Source organism: Somniosus microcephalus, chromosome 9, assembly GCF_052327205.1.
Source record: "Somniosus microcephalus isolate GS21.2 chromosome 9, FLI_Smic_1.0, whole genome shotgun sequence".
Classification (NCBI taxonomy): domain Eukaryota; kingdom Metazoa; phylum Chordata; class Chondrichthyes; order Squaliformes; family Somniosidae; genus Somniosus; species Somniosus microcephalus.
Genome location: NC_140995.1, coordinates 11,876,527 through 11,894,824, shown reverse-complemented (window position 1 = coordinate 11,894,824; position 18,298 = coordinate 11,876,527). Strand labels below are relative to the sequence as shown.

The following is an 18,298-nucleotide window of genomic DNA, read 5'->3' as shown; positions in this document are numbered from 1 at the left end:
ACCTGGCCCTTACAGGCCAGTCAGTTTAACGTAGGTGATGGGGAAACTTTTAGAAGCAATTTCGGGAGAAAATTAACAGCCACTTGGACAAGCATGGACTAATAAAGGAGAGCCCGCATGGATTTGTTACGGGAAAATTGTGTTTGATGAACTTGTTTGAGTTTTTTGATGAGGTAACAGTGAAGGTGGATGAGGCCAGTACGGTGGATGATATGTATATGGACTTTCAAAAGGCGTTTGATAAAGTACCACATAATAGGCTTGTTAGTAAATTTGAAGCCCATGGGATAAAAGGGCAGTAGCAGCACGGATACAACATTGACTAAGTGATAGAAAACTGAGAGTTGTGGTGAATGGCTGTTTTTCCAGACTTGAAGGAGTTATACAGTGGTGTTCCCCAGGGTTCAGTACTAGGACCACTGCTGTTTTTGATATACATTAATGACTTGAACTTGGGGGTACAGGGCACAATTTTGAAATTTGCAGATGACACGAAACTTGGAAGTGTAGTAAACAGTGAGGAAGATGGTGATAGAAGCTGTTTCCAGTGGCTGAAGGGCGATAACCGGAGGGCACAGATTTAAGGTGGTTGGCAAAAGAACCAGAGGCGACCTGAGGAAAAACTTTTTTAGGGAACGAGTGGCTGGGATTTGGAACGTGCTGCCTGATAGGGCAGTGGATACAGATTCAATAGTAGCCTTCAAAAGGGAATTGGAAAAATCTTGAAGGAGAAAAGAATTGCAGGGATATGGGGAAAGAGTGGGACTAACCGGACTGCTGTTTGAAAGAGCCGGCACAGACTCGATGGGCCGAATGACCACCTCCTGTGCTGTACGAGTCTATGATTCTATGTTGCAAGGGGATATTGATAAGATGGTGAAAAGGGCACAAACGTGGCAAATGGAATTCAATGTCAGTGAATGTGAGAAGGTACATTTTTGGTTGAAAAAGTAATGATTATACTTGAATGTGGAGGGGGAGAAGCTGAGTGATGTGGAAGGGCGGAAAGATTTTGGGGGGTTCGGGTTCACAAGACATTAAAAGCAGCAGCTCCTGTGGAGAAGGCCATAAAAAGGCTAATGGAATACTGGGTTTATGGCCAAAGGTAAACAATATACAGGAAACTTTGTGCTATCCGGCACCGACGGGACCAAGCTGTTGCCGTCCCATCAAAACTGCTGGACAAACCAGCGTTAATGTTAAAACATACGGAGCTTTTGAGCTCCGTATCTAGCAACAAACCCTGTTGCTTAGCAACAGCTTCTAAACAGTCGGCTGTAGCTTGCAAGCGTCTCTGTAGCTAAGCAACAGCTTTAGCTAGACCTTGCAGAGCCTGACTGGTGGGGAAAAAAACTTACTGAACCGACTCCTGAATTTTGCCGGTGGACCGAGCATGCCGGACAGTTAACGTCCGGATAAACCAAAGTTTCCTGTAAATGTTGAGCTGCAATGATGAATCTACATAAAACCTTTGTAAGACTACAGTTGGAGTACCGTGTGGAGTTTTGGGCTCCACACTACAGGAAGGATGTTGAAGCAATAGAGAAAATATAACCTAGATTCACTAGACTGCTGTTTGATATGGGGAATACAAGTATGAAAAATGACTCAAAATTGAAGCTGTTTTTATAAGAACAGAAAATATTACGGGGTGATTTGATAGATGTGTTTCAAGTTATAAAAGGATGGGCATGCATCAGTATTTGTAAGATAATATATTAGCCCTTGAGTTTAGATTCTTAAATGTCAACCTTACCATGTAATTTATCTTCTAGGTACGTGTTCTGTTTTCAAAAGGTCCCTTTATTGCCATTTTTGCCAGTGACCCACATATCATCATAAAAGCTATCAATCAGAATCTGAACAGTGTTTTAAGAGACTCTAATATAAATGGACATGACTATATGCGGAATATAGTCCATCTGCCTGTCTATCTAAACAGTCGTGGGTTTAGCAGTGCAAAGAAGGTTTTTGCAGCAGCGCCATCTAATGGAGATGTTGGAAACTCAGAATGTACAAGTAAGAATCTCGTCGGTGACTTCAATTTTACAAGATGTATTTCCTGAGCATTCTAGCTGTGTTGCAGATGTTCTGGGAGTACAAATCATTTTGAACCGTCTCTGTTACTGTGCTGCAGGTTGGCATGAAGATAATGATCGCAAACTTTCCCAGCACAGCTTGGGGGAATTGACCAAACTCGGCAGTAAGACGGCACTCAATAGAAGGGTAAGAAACGGTTTTAAATTCAAATTATTTTTTTTTTCTTTCATCTGATGCTTACATGATGAGGCTTTACTGTCTAAGACAATTGAACAGTGTAATTTCAACAGTAATCCTGGAAATTGGTATTGACTGAGGGTTGTGTCCTTACAGACATCACCTCCTGGAAGAGAAATTAATAGTGGAGTTGAGATTGGAGTTTTGTTAAATTGTGCTGAAAGAGACTATTGAGTAGCTAAGTCACCATCTCAACAGAGTGAGGGCTGGGAACCATTGGAAAGTAGAACCCCATACAGATAAGATCATTGGCCCGGAACTTGCGCTCCTGATGACAGCGAGCTGGAAGCATTCGCCGTCATTTCGCCTTTGAAACTGACCGCAACTTCAGGACTTGGCACATGCGCAGCCTAATGCGGAAATCCTGAAGTTGCGGTCTGTCATTCACTGCTCCTCCACAGGCTGCTCTGTGGACCCACCACCCCACAGAGCTGGCAATCAGTGAAATCTCTCTCATCATGGGAACAAACAAAGGGGGAGAAATTGGGTGGAGCCGCAGACGGGGTGCCAAGCTCGCCTGGGCGCCGGATTTAGCGCAGCGTTTGGAGCAGCAGCGACCGCCGGAAATTCAGTTTCAGTGCCCCAAGAGGGACACGGGGCGAGGCTCGAGGTGCTCCGCGTCCCTCTTAGGGCGCTGAAACTGAATATCGCAGCGCAACGTGCCGCAGCGCCACACGCTGTGGCACGGCGCGCTGCGGTACTGCAAGCCTTCCTCCCATTCTTAAGGGGGAGGGGCCTGCACCAGCGCGATCAGAGATTGCGAGTGCCGGCAAAAGAGCCCGGCACCGAGGAGAAGTGCCGGGCTCTTGGAAAACAGCCGGCAATGCCGCGGGGGGCGATCAGGAGGCCGGGGACGGAGGTGCTGGTAGGCGACCGCCGGAAAAAACGGCCGCCCCGCACCTCCACCTTAATTTGCGCCACTGCCGCCACAGGAAGACCCCGTGAACCGGGCGCCATTTGCGAACGGCGCTACAGACGCGGTCGCTGCCAAATATCGAGATCAGGGCGGTAGCGGGGCGCTGCGCACACCAATGACGTCATCGGAGGCGGCGCAGCGCAACAGGTTAACGCCGCCATTAGCGCCCCAGCTAAATATCGCGGGAGGCGCGGCGCGGCCAGTGGCGCTAAAGCCACTGAGTGCCCTCTTTAGGCGCTAACTGGTGGCACAACCCACCGAATTTCTAGGCCAAAAACTTTGGCTCTTCCACAGTAAGTGCGCTGTTAAATACCCCATTAAAAGTTAGACCCAAAGGGATTAGGTATAACTGGGGTTTTAACAGCGTATTGATTGCTAAACAATGGTTATGGACTTGGAAAAACAAATTCTAATTTAGTGCAGTGTCAAATTTATCCATTTTAATAAAAATTATCATTTTTAAGAAACTTAAAAAAAAATCTTTGAAACAGTTCGTTCATCTTTATTTTAGGTTTGCCTTGTCCCCATCTGAGCGTTAGAATTTTATGAGCTTACCCATTTCCTGGTTTGCTGTCTGTGAGAATTCTGCCTTTTGATTGGCTGCTTAGGCAGCCTGTTGACGTCACAGCAGCTCGCGCTCGGGGATTCCCACTACACTACATTGATTTGAATTGCGCGTCGGGAAACCCAAACTTCTCGACGGAGATTGCGAGATCTTTGTTGCGAAGCTTACTCCGGGGGGCCAGTGGTGAAGGCCATTGCTTCGCTGCGGACCGCAAATTCCGGGCTATTGATGCTTGGTTCACTTTTGCTAAAGAACAAATTTAAGCGGTAACTGCTCACGTTGCTTTTTAAAAACAAAATTCTAGTTTAAATTCCTTTCTTCCAACACTCTGTAGAATTTATACAGTAATGAACACTAATGAAGTGTGTGTGTGTTTTTTAAAAAGGATCCTTTAAGGACGTGTTTGTCTTTTTTTTATTCCTTAGAATCAAAGTAAAATTGAGCAATGTATGCCATCCAAAAGTAATATAGGCTTTAACAATCATATTAACTAAAAACGGTAGTCATTTGTAGTGGTACAGCACGTAGCAGTTGTGGCACACAAGGTGTTGCTATATGTTAGATTCCATATATTAACTGTGCTCACTATTTAATTGTGGAGCGATCAACTGCTTCCCTTTCGGGACAGGTTATCCCAGGCCACTCTTGCAACTATCTTCAAAGTGATGGTGGCGGCTAGGGAGAAGGTTACTTGTCTTCTCAGCAAAGCATATTGCAATGTAAAGTGAGACCCAAGAGAGGGGAGAGGAGGAAATACCTTCATTTTTTAATGAATTTAGGATCCGGTCCGCATAACGAGGGATCGGTTGGCGGCCAATAAGGTGAAGAAAAGAGAGATTTCAAGCAGCAGTGATTAGCAGTCTCGGTGTGTGTTACAGGGACTCTGGGTGTGTGTTACGGGGACTCTGGGCGTGCGTTACGGGGACTCTGGGCGTGCGTTACGGGGACTCTGGGCGTGCGTTACGGGGACTCTGGGCGCGCGTTACGGGGACTCTGGGCGCGCGTTACGGGGACTCTGGGCGCGCGTTACGGGGACTCTGGGCGCGCGTTACGGGGACTCTGGGCGCGCGTTACGGGGACTCTGGGCGCGCGTTACGGGGACTCTGGGCGCGCGTTACGGGGACTCTGGGCGCGCGTTACGGGGACTCTGGGCGCGCGTTACGGGGACTCTGGGCGCGCGTTACGGGGACTCTGGGCGCGCGCTACGGGGACTCTAGGCGCGTGTTACTCTCTGATCTTGCTTATCTGTTTCATTAAAATGAACTGCAATTTATTCATTACTAGGTAGGTATCAACAGGTTTTGAGGGATAAGTGTTCCTACTTTTTATGGCTAAATTCTCTGAAAATGGTTCCTTTATTCGAATTGTCATATTAAATACTTAAACATTTTAAATCCTGCATTATACAGCCCTCGGGTGTCCGCCTGAGCTCAGAGAGCACACTCTCTCCTCTGAAACAGAAGTTCTTCAGTTCAAGCCCCACTCCAGAGACGAGCACATGATCTAGGCTGACACTTCAGTGTAGTACTGAAACAGTGATGCATTGTCAGAGGTCCAATATTTTGGATGAGGTATTAAACCAGCCGCCTCATGTAAAAGCAAAAGATCCCATGGCCCTATAGGGAGATGAGTAGGGGAGTTCTCCCGGTCTCCTGTCCCTCAACAAACCTCATTACAAGAGATTATCTGGTCATTTATCTCACTGCTGTTTGTGGGATCTGGCTCTGTGCAAATTGGCTGCCACGTTTTCCTACATTATAATAATGACTACACTTCAGAAGTACCTCATTGCCTGTGAAGCTCTTTGGGATAGCTTGAGGTCGTGAAAGGCGCTATATAAATGCAAGTCCTTTCTTTGTCTCACTCTCTTTCTCTCCTCTCTCCCTCTATCTCTATTTTCTTTCTCTTTTTTCCTCTCTCTTTCCCTCCTTTTTCTCTTTCTCTCTTTTTTTGAACACTGATCATTTTCTGCATCAACAGGATACATATCGCCGCCGACAGATGCAGCGACAGGTTACCAGGCAGATGTCTTTTGATCTGACCAAGCTTCTGGTTACTGAAGATTGGTTTAGTGACATTAGTCCTCAGACCATGAGGCGATTGCTCAACATTGTTTCAGTAACGGGTGAGTAGTAACTTTCATTTTCACTTTCACGTGGTTTCCATGCAGATGTACTTTCAATAATACACTAGGAACATATCTGCTACATATGCCTTATTTGGTCAATACTTAAAGTGTCTAAACATCTTAAGATCACAGGTGCTTGATAAACCCTTAATAGGTTCTTATTTTCTGATAAACTGTAGATTATTGTTCAATAACCACTGTAGTCATTACACCATAATATTTAATCCTGCAGACTGGGTGCCATTATTCCTCCGCTGCTTGTGCACTACATGATACCTGGCGAGGTGGAGTGGTGGTAGAATTTTGATATATTCCAAACCCCTTCATAGGATTCTTGCTTTGTAATCATGGTATTGTTTTCGCTGTAATTATGTTACTTCTGTTATTGCCTAGTAATCAATTAATTTTTTCCTGATAAACTTTCAGTAGTTATGTTCTATATGGTGGACATCGTCGCACGGCAACAACTTGGAGTGCGTTGACTGGCATCCGCACTGAGAACTGCTGTTGCCAAAAAACTGAGTCAAAATGAATAAAGCTACAGTGAAGTTCACTACCCTGGAGTGATTTCAACACAATAATCTTATTTCCTGGTTCAAGTATCAGCTATAAATTACTTGAATTTCACTCACAGTTCATTATGTTCTCTACATCTCCCAGTCAGATTATTGCCTTGTAATCATTCTTGGGTGTTTGCCATTCTCTGTAACCTTTACGAGTTCTTCAGAATTCCATGAAAATTTAATATACTCGAAGGTCACTGACCACTTCAACATGGGTTTAACATGGAAATTGAATGAAACCCAGTAGTACACAACACTGTGCCATAGGATGGTGACAAGCAGGTTCTCTCTTTCACAGGAGTCGAGAACAGCTGTAGTCCTCAGATGAAGTTGGGTTAAAGGATAGGGGTTAATTGGACCCAAGGTATGCAAACAAAATTCAGTCCTCGTTTTAAAGTCATACTATGGATTGGTGCATCAGTAGGGAGATCAGGACAATGGTGGCAGCAGAGAACTAGCCTGCAGCCAACACAGGGAGCCGTGGTGGTTGAGAACAGGACTGACCAACCAATGGTGCTGAACAGCAGGTGGTCTTTTGAAGGACGCTAGGACTGGGGAACCAAATTACTGTTTTAATACCTAAAGGGGTGAAGAATGATAAAATATTTAATAAAATTATATTGCCACCCAGTTTTGTGTCATCAGCAAACCTGGATATATTACATTTGGTTCCCCTCATCCAAATCATTGATATAGATTGTGAATAGCTGAGGCCCAACACTGATCCTTGTGGTACCCCACTAGTTACAGCCTGCCAACCTGAAAATGACCTCCTCTCTGTTTTCTGTCCATTAACTAATCCTCAATCCATGCGAGTATATTACAGTACCCCCAATCCCATGAGCCCTATTTTTGTTTAATAACCTCTTGTGTGGCACCTTATCGAATGTCTTCTGAAAATCCAAATACACCACATCCACTGGTTCCCCCTTATCTATTCTGCTAGTTACAACCTCCAAAAACTCTAACAGATTCGTCAAACACGATTTCTCTTTCATAAATCCGTGTTGACTCTGCCCAATCCTATTATTATTTTCTAAGTGCCCTGTTACCACGTCCTTAATAATAGATTCTAGCATTTTCCCTACTACTGATGTCAGGCTAACTGGTCTGTAGTTCACCGTTTTCTCTCTCCCTCCTTTCTTAGAGTGGGGTTACATTTGCCACCTTCCAATCCACGGGAACTGTTCTAGAATCTATGGAATTTTGGAAGCACAACCGGGTGTCATCAATTAAATTGCTATTTCGAATATCAAAATGTTACGGTGAAATGAAGCTAAGGTTAAAATTAAATCTCATGGTTTTTAAACATTATTCCTTGGGCAAACATACTTGCCATTGTTTACTTAACTATTTCTTTAAAAGTTTAACCAGGAAGATGCAGAAAAGATGCTTGTACAATTCTAATCGTTGATTCCCAATTAAAGTTCAGGATGAAATTATATAAATGCGTTTAATATGTAATGTATTGATGGTTTAGAAGTTATAGTGGCCGTCCAATTTTCAAGAGTTATCCTACAAGTTGGTTTGAATTGTAATTTAAAATAGCATCTCTAATTTGTTTCAGTCTTGGAACTATTTGTGATCATAAGAATAAAGCCTTTCAGAGATGGATTTAATTATATTTCATTACAGGACGTTTACTGAGGGCTAACCAGATTAGTTTCAATTGGGACCGGCTTGCCTCGTGGATAAACCTCACAGAACAATGGCCGTACAGGACCTCTTGGCTTATTCTATACCTGGAAGAGACTGACAATGTTCCAGATCATCTCACCCTGAAAAACATCTATGAAAGGTATCTAACTAATGTACTTCATAGTTAATTTAAATTAATTCCCCCATTTCAAACATGCTTATCTTGGCACATGTTTACTTTTTCTATATGGTTTTGTCATAAAGTTATGCCCCCTGCTCTTTTGTCTAAATCTTTTCAACTAGATGCTAGTAGGAATACAAGATTAACCCTCTTGATCTTTCAGTGTCTTCCTTCGGCACGTTCTTTCCTTCTAATGGTGGGATGTGGGGGGAGGTAGGAATTGACTTCTTACCAGATACCCCTTCTGAGATTTGGGAAGAACCATGTCGGTGAATTCACATTCCATCATAGTAGCGGTGGCAGTGTTTGTGTAACCAAGATGCCCGGAAGTTGAAATAATGTCATTTCAGCTGTCATTTTTTCTCAGTTGATCCTTGTTCATATGTTGTTTTATATTTGTAAAATCCACTCCCCCTTACACGCTAATGATCTGGACTGGGGCTCTTTCATTAGCTTAAAGATTCAAAAGTGCCAGCAGTGTAGGAATTGTATGAGAAGATTTCCTGCCTACCTGGGTCCTGATTGTCCCATAAATTTCCGCAGTCTTCACTTACCAGCATTTCAGTGTTATTGAGGAGAGTGTTTTAGAGCGTCTGTGCTCCGCTGGTCAGTGATGGCCTTCCGCTCCATCCGCTCACCGACACTTTAATTTGGACTCTAATTTTAAAAGACGCTGGTGAGCAGGACAGAACACTGCCACGTTAAAACAGACTCCTAATAAAAATTAATGCTGGTGGGTGGAGAAACTGACTGGGGAAGCAATTAGGAGCACTTAGACTTGACCGGGCAAGTGGCCATTGGGGCTCCGTTGCTTCCATTAGATGGAATACTAGTATAAATATGTGAAAGTGATATCTACCAGCAGAGGCCACTGTTTCATTCGAAACATTTATTAGTACAGTTCAATGCAGTGCTCCTCGGTAGTGATCTATTGGTCCTGTCCAGTAACCGAACGGTCATGTGTTCTGTTGCCGTGTTTAAGGAAGTATTTGCTTATATGCAAATACTTTAAATCCTTATCTACAAAAATCATGATGGTTTGAAAGTTGTAGATGCTTTCTTAGTGAAACTGGGTTTTTGGTTGAAGAATCTGTGTTGTTTATATTGAGATATGTTAATTATTTTGCACAGTCAACAGAAGAATCTAACCAATGGTGAAAAAAATGAGTGAAAAGATAAAGGGGGAGAAATTCACTAGGTTGCGCCACCCGTTAGCGCCTTAAGAGGGCGCTAAGTGGGTCGCAAGCCAACTGGCGCCCGGGCGCGGCACTGCCCACGCCTCCCGCTAAATTCCGCGGGACGTTAGTGGTGGCGCTAACCGTTAGCGCTGCGCCGCTGCCGATGACGTCATCGGTGTGCGCAGCGCCCCGCTGGCGCCCCGGCCGCGATATTTGGCAGCGCCCCCTGATTTACCGCCGGACGCTATGTCCGACCGGTTCAGGGGGGCCTACCTGCGGCTGGGGAAGCGCAAATTAAAGGCGAGGTACGGGGCGGCCATTTTTGTTGTTGGCCGCCTGCCAGCACCTGCCTGCGCTCCCGTCGCCGGCCTCCTGAACCTCCCCCCCGCGGTGTGCCGTCTGCGCTCCAAGAGCCCGGCACTTCTCCTCAGTGCCGGGCTCTTTTGCCTGCACTCCCGATCCTCGGGGGCCCAGCTGGGCCCCAGATCGTGCTGCACAAGGCCCCTCCACTTTAAGAAGGGGAGGAAGGCCCGCAATACCGCAGCGCGACGTGCCGCAGCGTGTGGCGCTGCGGCACATAGCGCCACGATATTCACTCGCAGCGCCCCAAGAGGGATGCGGGGCGCCTCCAGTAGAGCCGCGCTTCCCTTTGGGGCGCAACAACTCAATTTCCGGTGCACGGGCGTGAATGTTTCCGGGGCGCTACTTTTAGTGCCCTGGCGAGGCTGGCGCCCCAAACGGGGCTATACTCAATTTCTCCCCCAAATAGTCTTCCAAGGAACATGGATGTTCAGCCTTAAAACCTTTAACAATGGCAAAACTTTCCAAACTGCCAAAGATGACTATGATGACAACAACTTACAATTATATAGTAACTTTAGTGTAGAAAAACATTCCAGTGTGCTTCAAGACGTGAGGAGAAAGAGATGCTGCACCAAAGATATAAAGATTAAGGAGTGGGTCTTGAGGGTGTCAAAGGTGTAGAGGGGGATGGACTTTAGGGGGGAATTTCACAGTGTGGAGCCTCGGCAGCTGAAGGCACCACTGCCAATGGTGGAGTGAAGGGAGGGGGCAATGTACAAGGGCCCGGAGTAAGTGGAAGGGAGAGTACAGAAGGGATTGTAGGGTAAGGAGGCTAGAGGAAATTATGACTGATCCAATATTGGATATCAAGCAAGTGATCTGGTAGAGCTGGGTGTCATCAGTGTACATGCAAGCTGACCTTGTTTTATCCCAAAGACGTAGCTAAGGGACAGCACATAGATGAATATGTGGAGAAGCCATGGAGGGATCCATGGAGGACTTCAGAGGTGACAGTGTAGGAAAGGGAAGAGGAGAGATTGCTAGAGATGATGTGGCTACAGATACGTGAGTGGAATCAAGTAAGGGCAGTCCCATCGATCTGGACAACACAGGAGAGGCAGTGGAGGAGGATGGTGTGATTGAGCATGAGGGCATAGTTGGTTTATAAAAGAGCAAACTTCGGTTGCTTTTACTCAAATAAGCTGGTTGGTGCTCAGGATGACATCATGCAGACAATATTAATGACATCATTATGACAAAAACTATCAATAAGTGGCTTTCTGTGATCTTTAAGCAATTTTCAATCAGTCTTGTAGAAAATGATCTTTGTGTAGTGAAGATTCTAATTTAATTTTGTGTTCTTGTTGTCTTCCTTGGATTCCCTTTTTGCATTTTTGGGTCGGTTTTTGGAACGGTGGTGCCCATTTATATCAATTTTGTCCATGGTTACAAGAAAGATTTGGCTTATGATATTAAAACACTTGGGAGAAATTCGGTTGGTTGCGCCAGCGATTAGCGCCTAAAGAGGCCGAGAAGTGGGGCGTTAGCCAATTTTCGCCCGTGCGCAGTGAACCCAGCGCCTCTTGCTATATTGAGTGGGTTTTAGCGCCGGTGCTAAATCTTAGCGCCCGCTTGCGGGCGCAGGCAGATCATGACGTCATTTCAGTGTGCAACGCCTTTTTGGCGCCCCAGACCGGAAATTGAGTGGTGCCCGCCTCCATTCCGCCTGGCGCTAATAGTGACAGCTTGCTGGAACGTTCCCAAGTCCTTCTCGGGCTAGGGGGGCGCTATTTAAAGGGGACTGCACTAGTATAAAAGCGGCAGCCATTTTGGGTGGGCATCTTGCTGGTTGTTGGAGAGGGTTGCTGACCTTCAGTGGGAGAGCGTACTTTTCATTGAGCCAGCGGTGCCTTTGGACCTTCAGCTCTGTCCACAACAGTTTGCTGGTGAGATATTACTGCGTCTTACTTCTTTCACATTATAATGGGAGCTGTTTTGGAGGGGAACGTCCTGCTGGCTGAACATATGGCAAGGGCACAGAGGCGGAGGGAGAGAGGGCCGGGAATGGCCAGAAGGAGGAGGGGCAATAGACGTCTCCAAATGCGACCGTACGCTGCCAGGGTTTTCAGGCAGCAGGTGTCATACATTGCCATGTCGGAGGAGCAGTGTATGCGAAGGCTCCGATTTGGAAAGGATGTGGTGACTGAGCTGTGCCACCTGCTTGCTGAAGATCTGCAGCCGCGGTTACGGTGCAGGACCTCTCTGTCGGTGGCCGTCAAAGTCACTGTTGCCCTAAACTTTTTCGCCAGCGGCTCGTTTCAGGCAGCAACTGGGGACATTGCAAATATTTCTCAATTTGCGGTGCATTGCTGCATCCGGCAAGTGACAGCTGCCCTCTATAGAAGGAGGCGGGAATTAATCACCTTCCCTTTGACCCTGGAGAAGCAGGGGGAGCGCGCACAGGGCTTCGCGGCTATAGCGGACTTCCCCATGGTGCAGGGCGCCATTGATTGCATACACGCGGCTTTGCGGGCGCCATTACAGAATCCCGAAGAGTTCCGCAACCGCAAGGGGTTCCACTCCCTCAATGTGCAGCTGGTCTGTGACCACCGGCAGATGATCATCGCGGTCAACGCCCAATTCCCTGGCAGCAGCCACGATGCGTTCATCCTGCAGCAGACCTCAGTGGCTGACCTTTTCGAGGCCCCGGCTCACCCACGAGGCTGGCTTCTTGGCGACAAGGGCTATCCTCTCTGCCCATGGCTCATGACCCCGCTCCGTTTGCCCAGCACCCCGGCAGAAGAGCATTACAACACCAGCCATCAGGCGACCAGGAACATTGTGGAGCACACAATCGGTGTGCTCAAGCAGCGGTTCCGTTGTCTCGACCATTCGGGGGGTGCCCTGCAGTACTCGACGGAGCAAGTGTCGCGCATCGTCGTGGTCTGCGACATGCTCCACAACCTGGCCATCCGACGCACCCAGCCAATGCCAGCCAACCTTGAAGGTCCAGCCGAGGAGGAGGAGGAGGAGGAGGAGGAGGAAGACGGGAGGGGTCCAGAAACTGGAAGGGCCGTCCGTCAGAGGCTCATAAGGACTCGGTTCCAGGCCCCTCTGACGGAATGCTGGGTGTAATTGGAACAGTGCCCTCTGGTTCGCCCAAAGCCTATGAAGGCCACCATGCTTGTAAATAGTCTAGAGTTCCAGTGTAAATAAAACATTTTCTTTATTTTCCAAAAAGTGCTTCCTTCCAGCATGACAAAGCAATGGCAACAGAAAGCATAACTAACGAACTAACACATAACTGTCTGGCAAACCCGCGACACTACCCAAAACATGACTAACATTCACAGCAGGTGTAGACGGCCTTGAATTCTACAAATGAGACGTCTCAACAGCTCCCTCTACTCTTTACCCCTTGATGGAGATCTACTTCTCTTACGAGATCGGCCCCTTCCCTCCCTGCAGCTCCTCCGTAATTGGACCCCAGTGGCTGCGTCAAGGCTGGGGGATGCCTGCTGAGTGTCCGAAAGCGCAGAAGCCCCTGAGGGACGGCCTGGACAGACTCTGGGCTTGGAGGGCCCGGATGCTGACTGCTCCAACTGGGCTTGGGTGGAAGCAGTCTGTCCTGCAGGTGGTGGCAGCTGCAGTGGAGACGTGCCAGCGGTGGCATCAGGAATGCTTATATCCTGAGAGCGGACACCTGCTCCGTGGTCGGCCGACACACTGGCACTCTGACGGGGCAGCACCGCAACATGCGCCACAATCGGCTGGTCCACAGATTGATGGCCTGCTGTGGTGCTGCAAGGGCCCCGGGTAATCCTGCCTGATCCAGCTAGGGTGGCAGCAGTCAGTGTTCGCGTGGCCTCGATCTGCGTGTGCAGGCAGCCAGCAAGTGACTGCGTGGCAGCACTGAGCACTTGCGTGGCAGGTGCCAGTGCTTCGGAGAAGCTCTGGACAGCCCTTTCCACTGCTTCGGACAAGGCCGGGACAGTCCTTTCCACTGCTTCGGACAAGGCCGGGACAGCCCTTTCCACTGCTTCGGTCAAGCCCTGGACAGACCTTTCCAGGGCTGGCCCGAAGCCCTGGACAGTCCTTTCCATTGCTGCCCCGAAGCCCTGGACAGTCCTTTCCATTGCTGCCCCGAAGCCCTGGACAGTCCTTTCCATTGCTGCCCCAAAGTCCTGCACACTCTTTGCCAGTGTGTCGATGGAGTCAGGCATCCACCCCACTGCAGCCATCAGCTCAGTGTGCCTGAGCCGAGCCTGGGCGCTCATTTCTGAAAGGCTATGCACCTCCTCTGCACTCTGTGCAGCAGTCATCGTGGCCTGCCTCGCCCTCCGGGGAGACGGCCCCCGAGCTTCCCTACCCCCCTCGCGTTGCTGCAGCCCGCTGGTTCCTGCAACTGGTTCCTCATCAGAGACCCCCCTCCCCTCCCCTCCAGGGAACTACTATCCCCAGTCTCCAGATGGGCTGGCTCCCCTGAGGCTGGCACGGATGTTCCGGCTTCCTCCTGCTCGTCGCCTCCGGAGGCAGTGGCACTGGCAGCTTGAGGGCCCGGCTCCCGAGCTGGTGATGCAGCATCTGAAAGCAGGGAGGTTGAAGAGTGGCTTTAGCAAAAGGACAGGGTGGCAGCAAGGGATGCAAGAGTGCTGCAATGCTATGACATGGGTCCAGAGTGAAAAAGCATGCTGGCGGGGGGAACAAGTGGAAGGAGACAGCTCAAAAATGTGAGGACCTTACCATCGCTGTGCACAATGGGGTTGGCAGCTCCAGTGGTGACAGGACCAATCATACGGCCTCCAACAATCTGGTGGACTCTCTCTTCGAGATCCGTGAGAGTCTGGAGTTGAGGACGTCCTCCTCCGGTGCGAAGCTGCTCCTTGCGGTTCCTCGCCAGCTTGGCCTGCAGGAGAAAGGACGGGAAGTGATGAAACATGATGCCCTGAGTTGTCATCTCATGCCCCCCATGGTGGAAAGGAGCCCTTACATGATGCCCTGAGTTATCATCTCATGCCCCCCATGGTGGAATAGCCCTTACATCATGCCCTGAGTTGTCATCTCATGCCCCCCATGGTGGAATAGCCCTTACATCATGCCCTGAGTTGTCATCTCATGCCCCTCATGGTGGAATAGCCCTTACATCATGCCCTGAGTTTAATGTGCATGTGTGTTCCCAGAAAGGGCCATGGGTGCTTGCTGACAGATGGCCAATGGGGCATTGTGCACCCTCTGGCCATAAAGTCAGGTGCAGATGGAGGGATGCCGAAACACCACTCACCCTCACAACCCGAGTGAGGTCGTTGAATTTCTTCCTGCACTGCACAGGGCTCCTGGTCACCATGCTGTTGGAGTTGACCTTTTGAGAAACTTCCTTCCAAGTTCTTCGGTATTCCTTCTGATTAGGCCTCCTGCCATTGTCGAGGTACAGCACATCTCACCGGCGCTCCACTGCGCCTACCAATTCATCCAGTGCCCCATTGGTGAAGCACTCCGCTCTCTGCCTCACCCTCTCCATCTTCTCAAAGTTTGGAACGCCACAGAATGGCCAGCTCCGATTTTGAGGCCTACAAGGCGCAGAGTGTGGCTGCTGATCCTTACTGACCCACCCCTTTAAGAGTTGGCCGGCGCCTGAAAGTCTCGTGGTCATCGGTAATTGACAGCACCTGCGCTGCGCCCGCCCGCCCCGATATTGAGTAGCGCCGCCAGGTTAGCGCCTTAGGAGTCCCGTGTAATGCCTGATTTTGCGCCTCAATCACCTTTAGGGGCGCTGCAACCCAATATCGCGCGAGGTGGCGGTAAGTTGCGTCTGGCTATAAAATTTGCGCAGCGCCAATTCTAACGCCCCAAGCGGGGCTATACCCAATTTCTAGGCCTTACCCTCTAATCTCAGGTTTACTTTTTGTTTTCATCTTGCAAACACTTCATTCCAGTATCTAAAGTCAAAATCATTCACATCTCGAGATAGATACAGGTGTGGAAGGATCTTTGGCTCACCTCCAGGCCCCCAATCATGACATTTAACTGCTTTTTTAAATGGTTCTCGGCTTTTTGCCTCCATAACCCTACTTGGAAACCCATTCCATGTGTTGGTCACTCTGTGTAAAGAACTTTCTGACATCTGGGCAAAACTGTGGCAGATAGAGTTCAATCTGGGGAAGTGTGAGGTCATCCACTTGGTACCTAAGATGGATGGATCAGAGTATTTTCCAAATGACGAGAAGCTCGGAACTGTGGAGGAGCCGAGAGATCGAGGGGTCCAAGTACAGAAATCACTAAAAGCTAGTGGACAGGTGCAACAAATAATTAAAAGGGCCACTGGAATATTGGCCTTTACCGCAAGAGGGCTGGAATTACAAAGGGGTGGAAGTAATGTTACAGTTGTATAAAGCTCCAGTTCGACCCCTTTTCTGTGTGACGTAAGAAAACTACTAGGCACTTGGTCTGAGTATTAAACAAGGCTTTAATCAACTGTTTTTCAACATGGAGACCTAGTTGTGTCCTTCACTAGTTCCTGTTGAAGAATGTCCTGAGCAAGCTGGGCCCGTGCCCGAGTATTTATACTCTCCCTGGACAGCGCCACCAGCAGGCCGCCCAGTATCATTTCATGAGTCATTTCCACATGAATGACAAGATTCATGTCACTGTGTTCAGTTCTGGGCACCACATCTCCGAAAGGATATATGGCCTTGGAATAGGTGCAGCACAGATGCACCAGAATAATACTGGGGCTGAAAGAGTTAAATTACGAGGACAGGCTGCATCGATTAGGCTTGTGTTCCCTTGAGGATAGAGCATTAAGAGGTGATCTAGGTGAGGTGTTTAAGATGATTGAATGAGTTGATAGGATAGATAGAAACTATTTCCTCTGGTGGGGGGAGTCCAAAACAAGGGGAAATAACCATAAAATTAGAGTTCGACTGTTTAGGGGTGATGTCAGGAAACATTTCTTCATACAAATAGTAGTAGAAATATGAAACTCTCTACCCACCTCGCCCCCCAAGAAGCTGTTGAGGTTCGGTCAGTTGAAAATTTTAAAACTGAGGTTGAAAGATTTTTGTTAGGCAAGAGTATTAAGGGTTACGGAACCAAAGTGAGTTCAGATACAGATCAGCCATGATCTCATTGAATGGCGGAACAAACTCGAGGGGCTGAATGGCCTACTCCTGTTCCTATTATGTCCTATGTTTACCTTTTATTAGTTTGAAGTGTATCACCTTGACCTATCGTTTGTGATGTACCTTTTCGATATTGCTTGCTATTTTATCAGATGCTTCATTTCAAGACTTAAAAAACTATTTTCTCCAGTGTTGCCTCATAACTGATTCCATTGATGCTACAGATCAGTCTCATGGTTCTTAGAACTGCCTCCTATGCTTGAATATTTCTGTTGGCTCGGAATTTGTGGTGGTAATAACCGCGTTCATTGTTGCCCCTTTGGAACTAACCGCAACCTCAGGATTTAGCGCAGCGCATCCGAAATTCACTTTTTTAAGTTTGTTCATCTTTATTTCAGGTTTGCCTTTTCCTCATGTGAGAGCCCCAATCTTTGTTTTGCTCTCTAACATTTTTTTTAAAAAGTTAGATTCAGAGGCACTTACCCACTTCCTGGTTTGCTGAGAATTCTGCGTTTTGATTGGCTGCTTGGACAGCTTGTTCACGTCACAGCAGCTAATTTGGATTATGCGTCGGAAAAGCCGAACTTCTCGCCCCAGAGATTGCGAGATCTTTGTAGGAAGCTTACTTCGGATCCTGCGGCAAGCGCCTTTGCTGATTGCAAATGTCTTGCTGACCATAACAGGATGTCGTACTCCAGATGTCATCTGACTAGAGCACACTATACAATTTCAGAATGACTTATTTCGATTCCTACTGTACTCTTTTATCAAATCAGATGTCCCCAAATTTTTTTGGTCCCACTTTCTAAGAAACAGTGAACGGAACTTTCAACTTCAGTGGGGATAGAAACATAGAAGATAGGAGCAGGAGTAGGCCATTCGGCCCCTCGAGCCTACTCCGCCATTCAATGCGATCATGGCTGATCATCCAAATTCAGTACCCTGTCCCTGCTTTCTCCCCATATTCCTTGATCCCTTTAGCTTTAAGAAATATATCTAACTCCTTCTTGAATATATTTAATGAATTGGCCTCAACTGCCTTCTGTGGCAGAGAATTCCACAGGTTCACCACTCTCTGGGTGAAGAAATTCCTCCTCATCTCTGTCCTAAATGGCTTACCCCTTATCTTTAGACTGTGACCCCTGGTTCTGGACTCCCCGGCCATCGGGAACATCCTTCCTGCATCTAGTCTGTCTATTCCTGTTAGAATTTTATAAGTTTCAATGAGATCCCCTCTCATTCTTCTAAACTCCAGCTAATATAAGCCCAATCGACCCAATCTCTCCTCATACGTCATTCCCGCCATCCCAGGTATCAGTCTGGTGAATCTTCGCTGCACTCCCTCCATGGCAAGAACATCCTTCCTCAGATAAGGCGACCAAAACTGCACACAATGCTCAAGGTGTGGTCTCACCAAGGATAAAACAGGCG

General features: G+C 47.8%; 1 protein-coding gene across 8 annotated transcripts in view; it reads left to right on the top strand.

The window, feature by feature from the left end:
- Nucleotides 1–18,298, top strand: part of kidins220b (kinase D-interacting substrate 220b) — a 185,293-nt gene that overhangs the window by 129,751 nt on the left and 37,244 nt on the right. For all 8 annotated transcript variants that reach the window (XM_085996355.1, XM_085996353.1, XM_085996358.1 and 5 more), the window contains 4 exons: nucleotides 1,776–2,019; nucleotides 2,138–2,226; nucleotides 5,739–5,883; nucleotides 8,085–8,247. In XM_085996355.1, coding sequence (XP_085852481.1) covers nucleotides 1,776–2,019; nucleotides 2,138–2,226; nucleotides 5,739–5,883; nucleotides 8,085–8,247 — 641 coding nt within the window. The remainder of the gene's footprint in view (nucleotides 1–1,775; nucleotides 2,020–2,137; nucleotides 2,227–5,738; nucleotides 5,884–8,084; nucleotides 8,248–18,298) is intronic.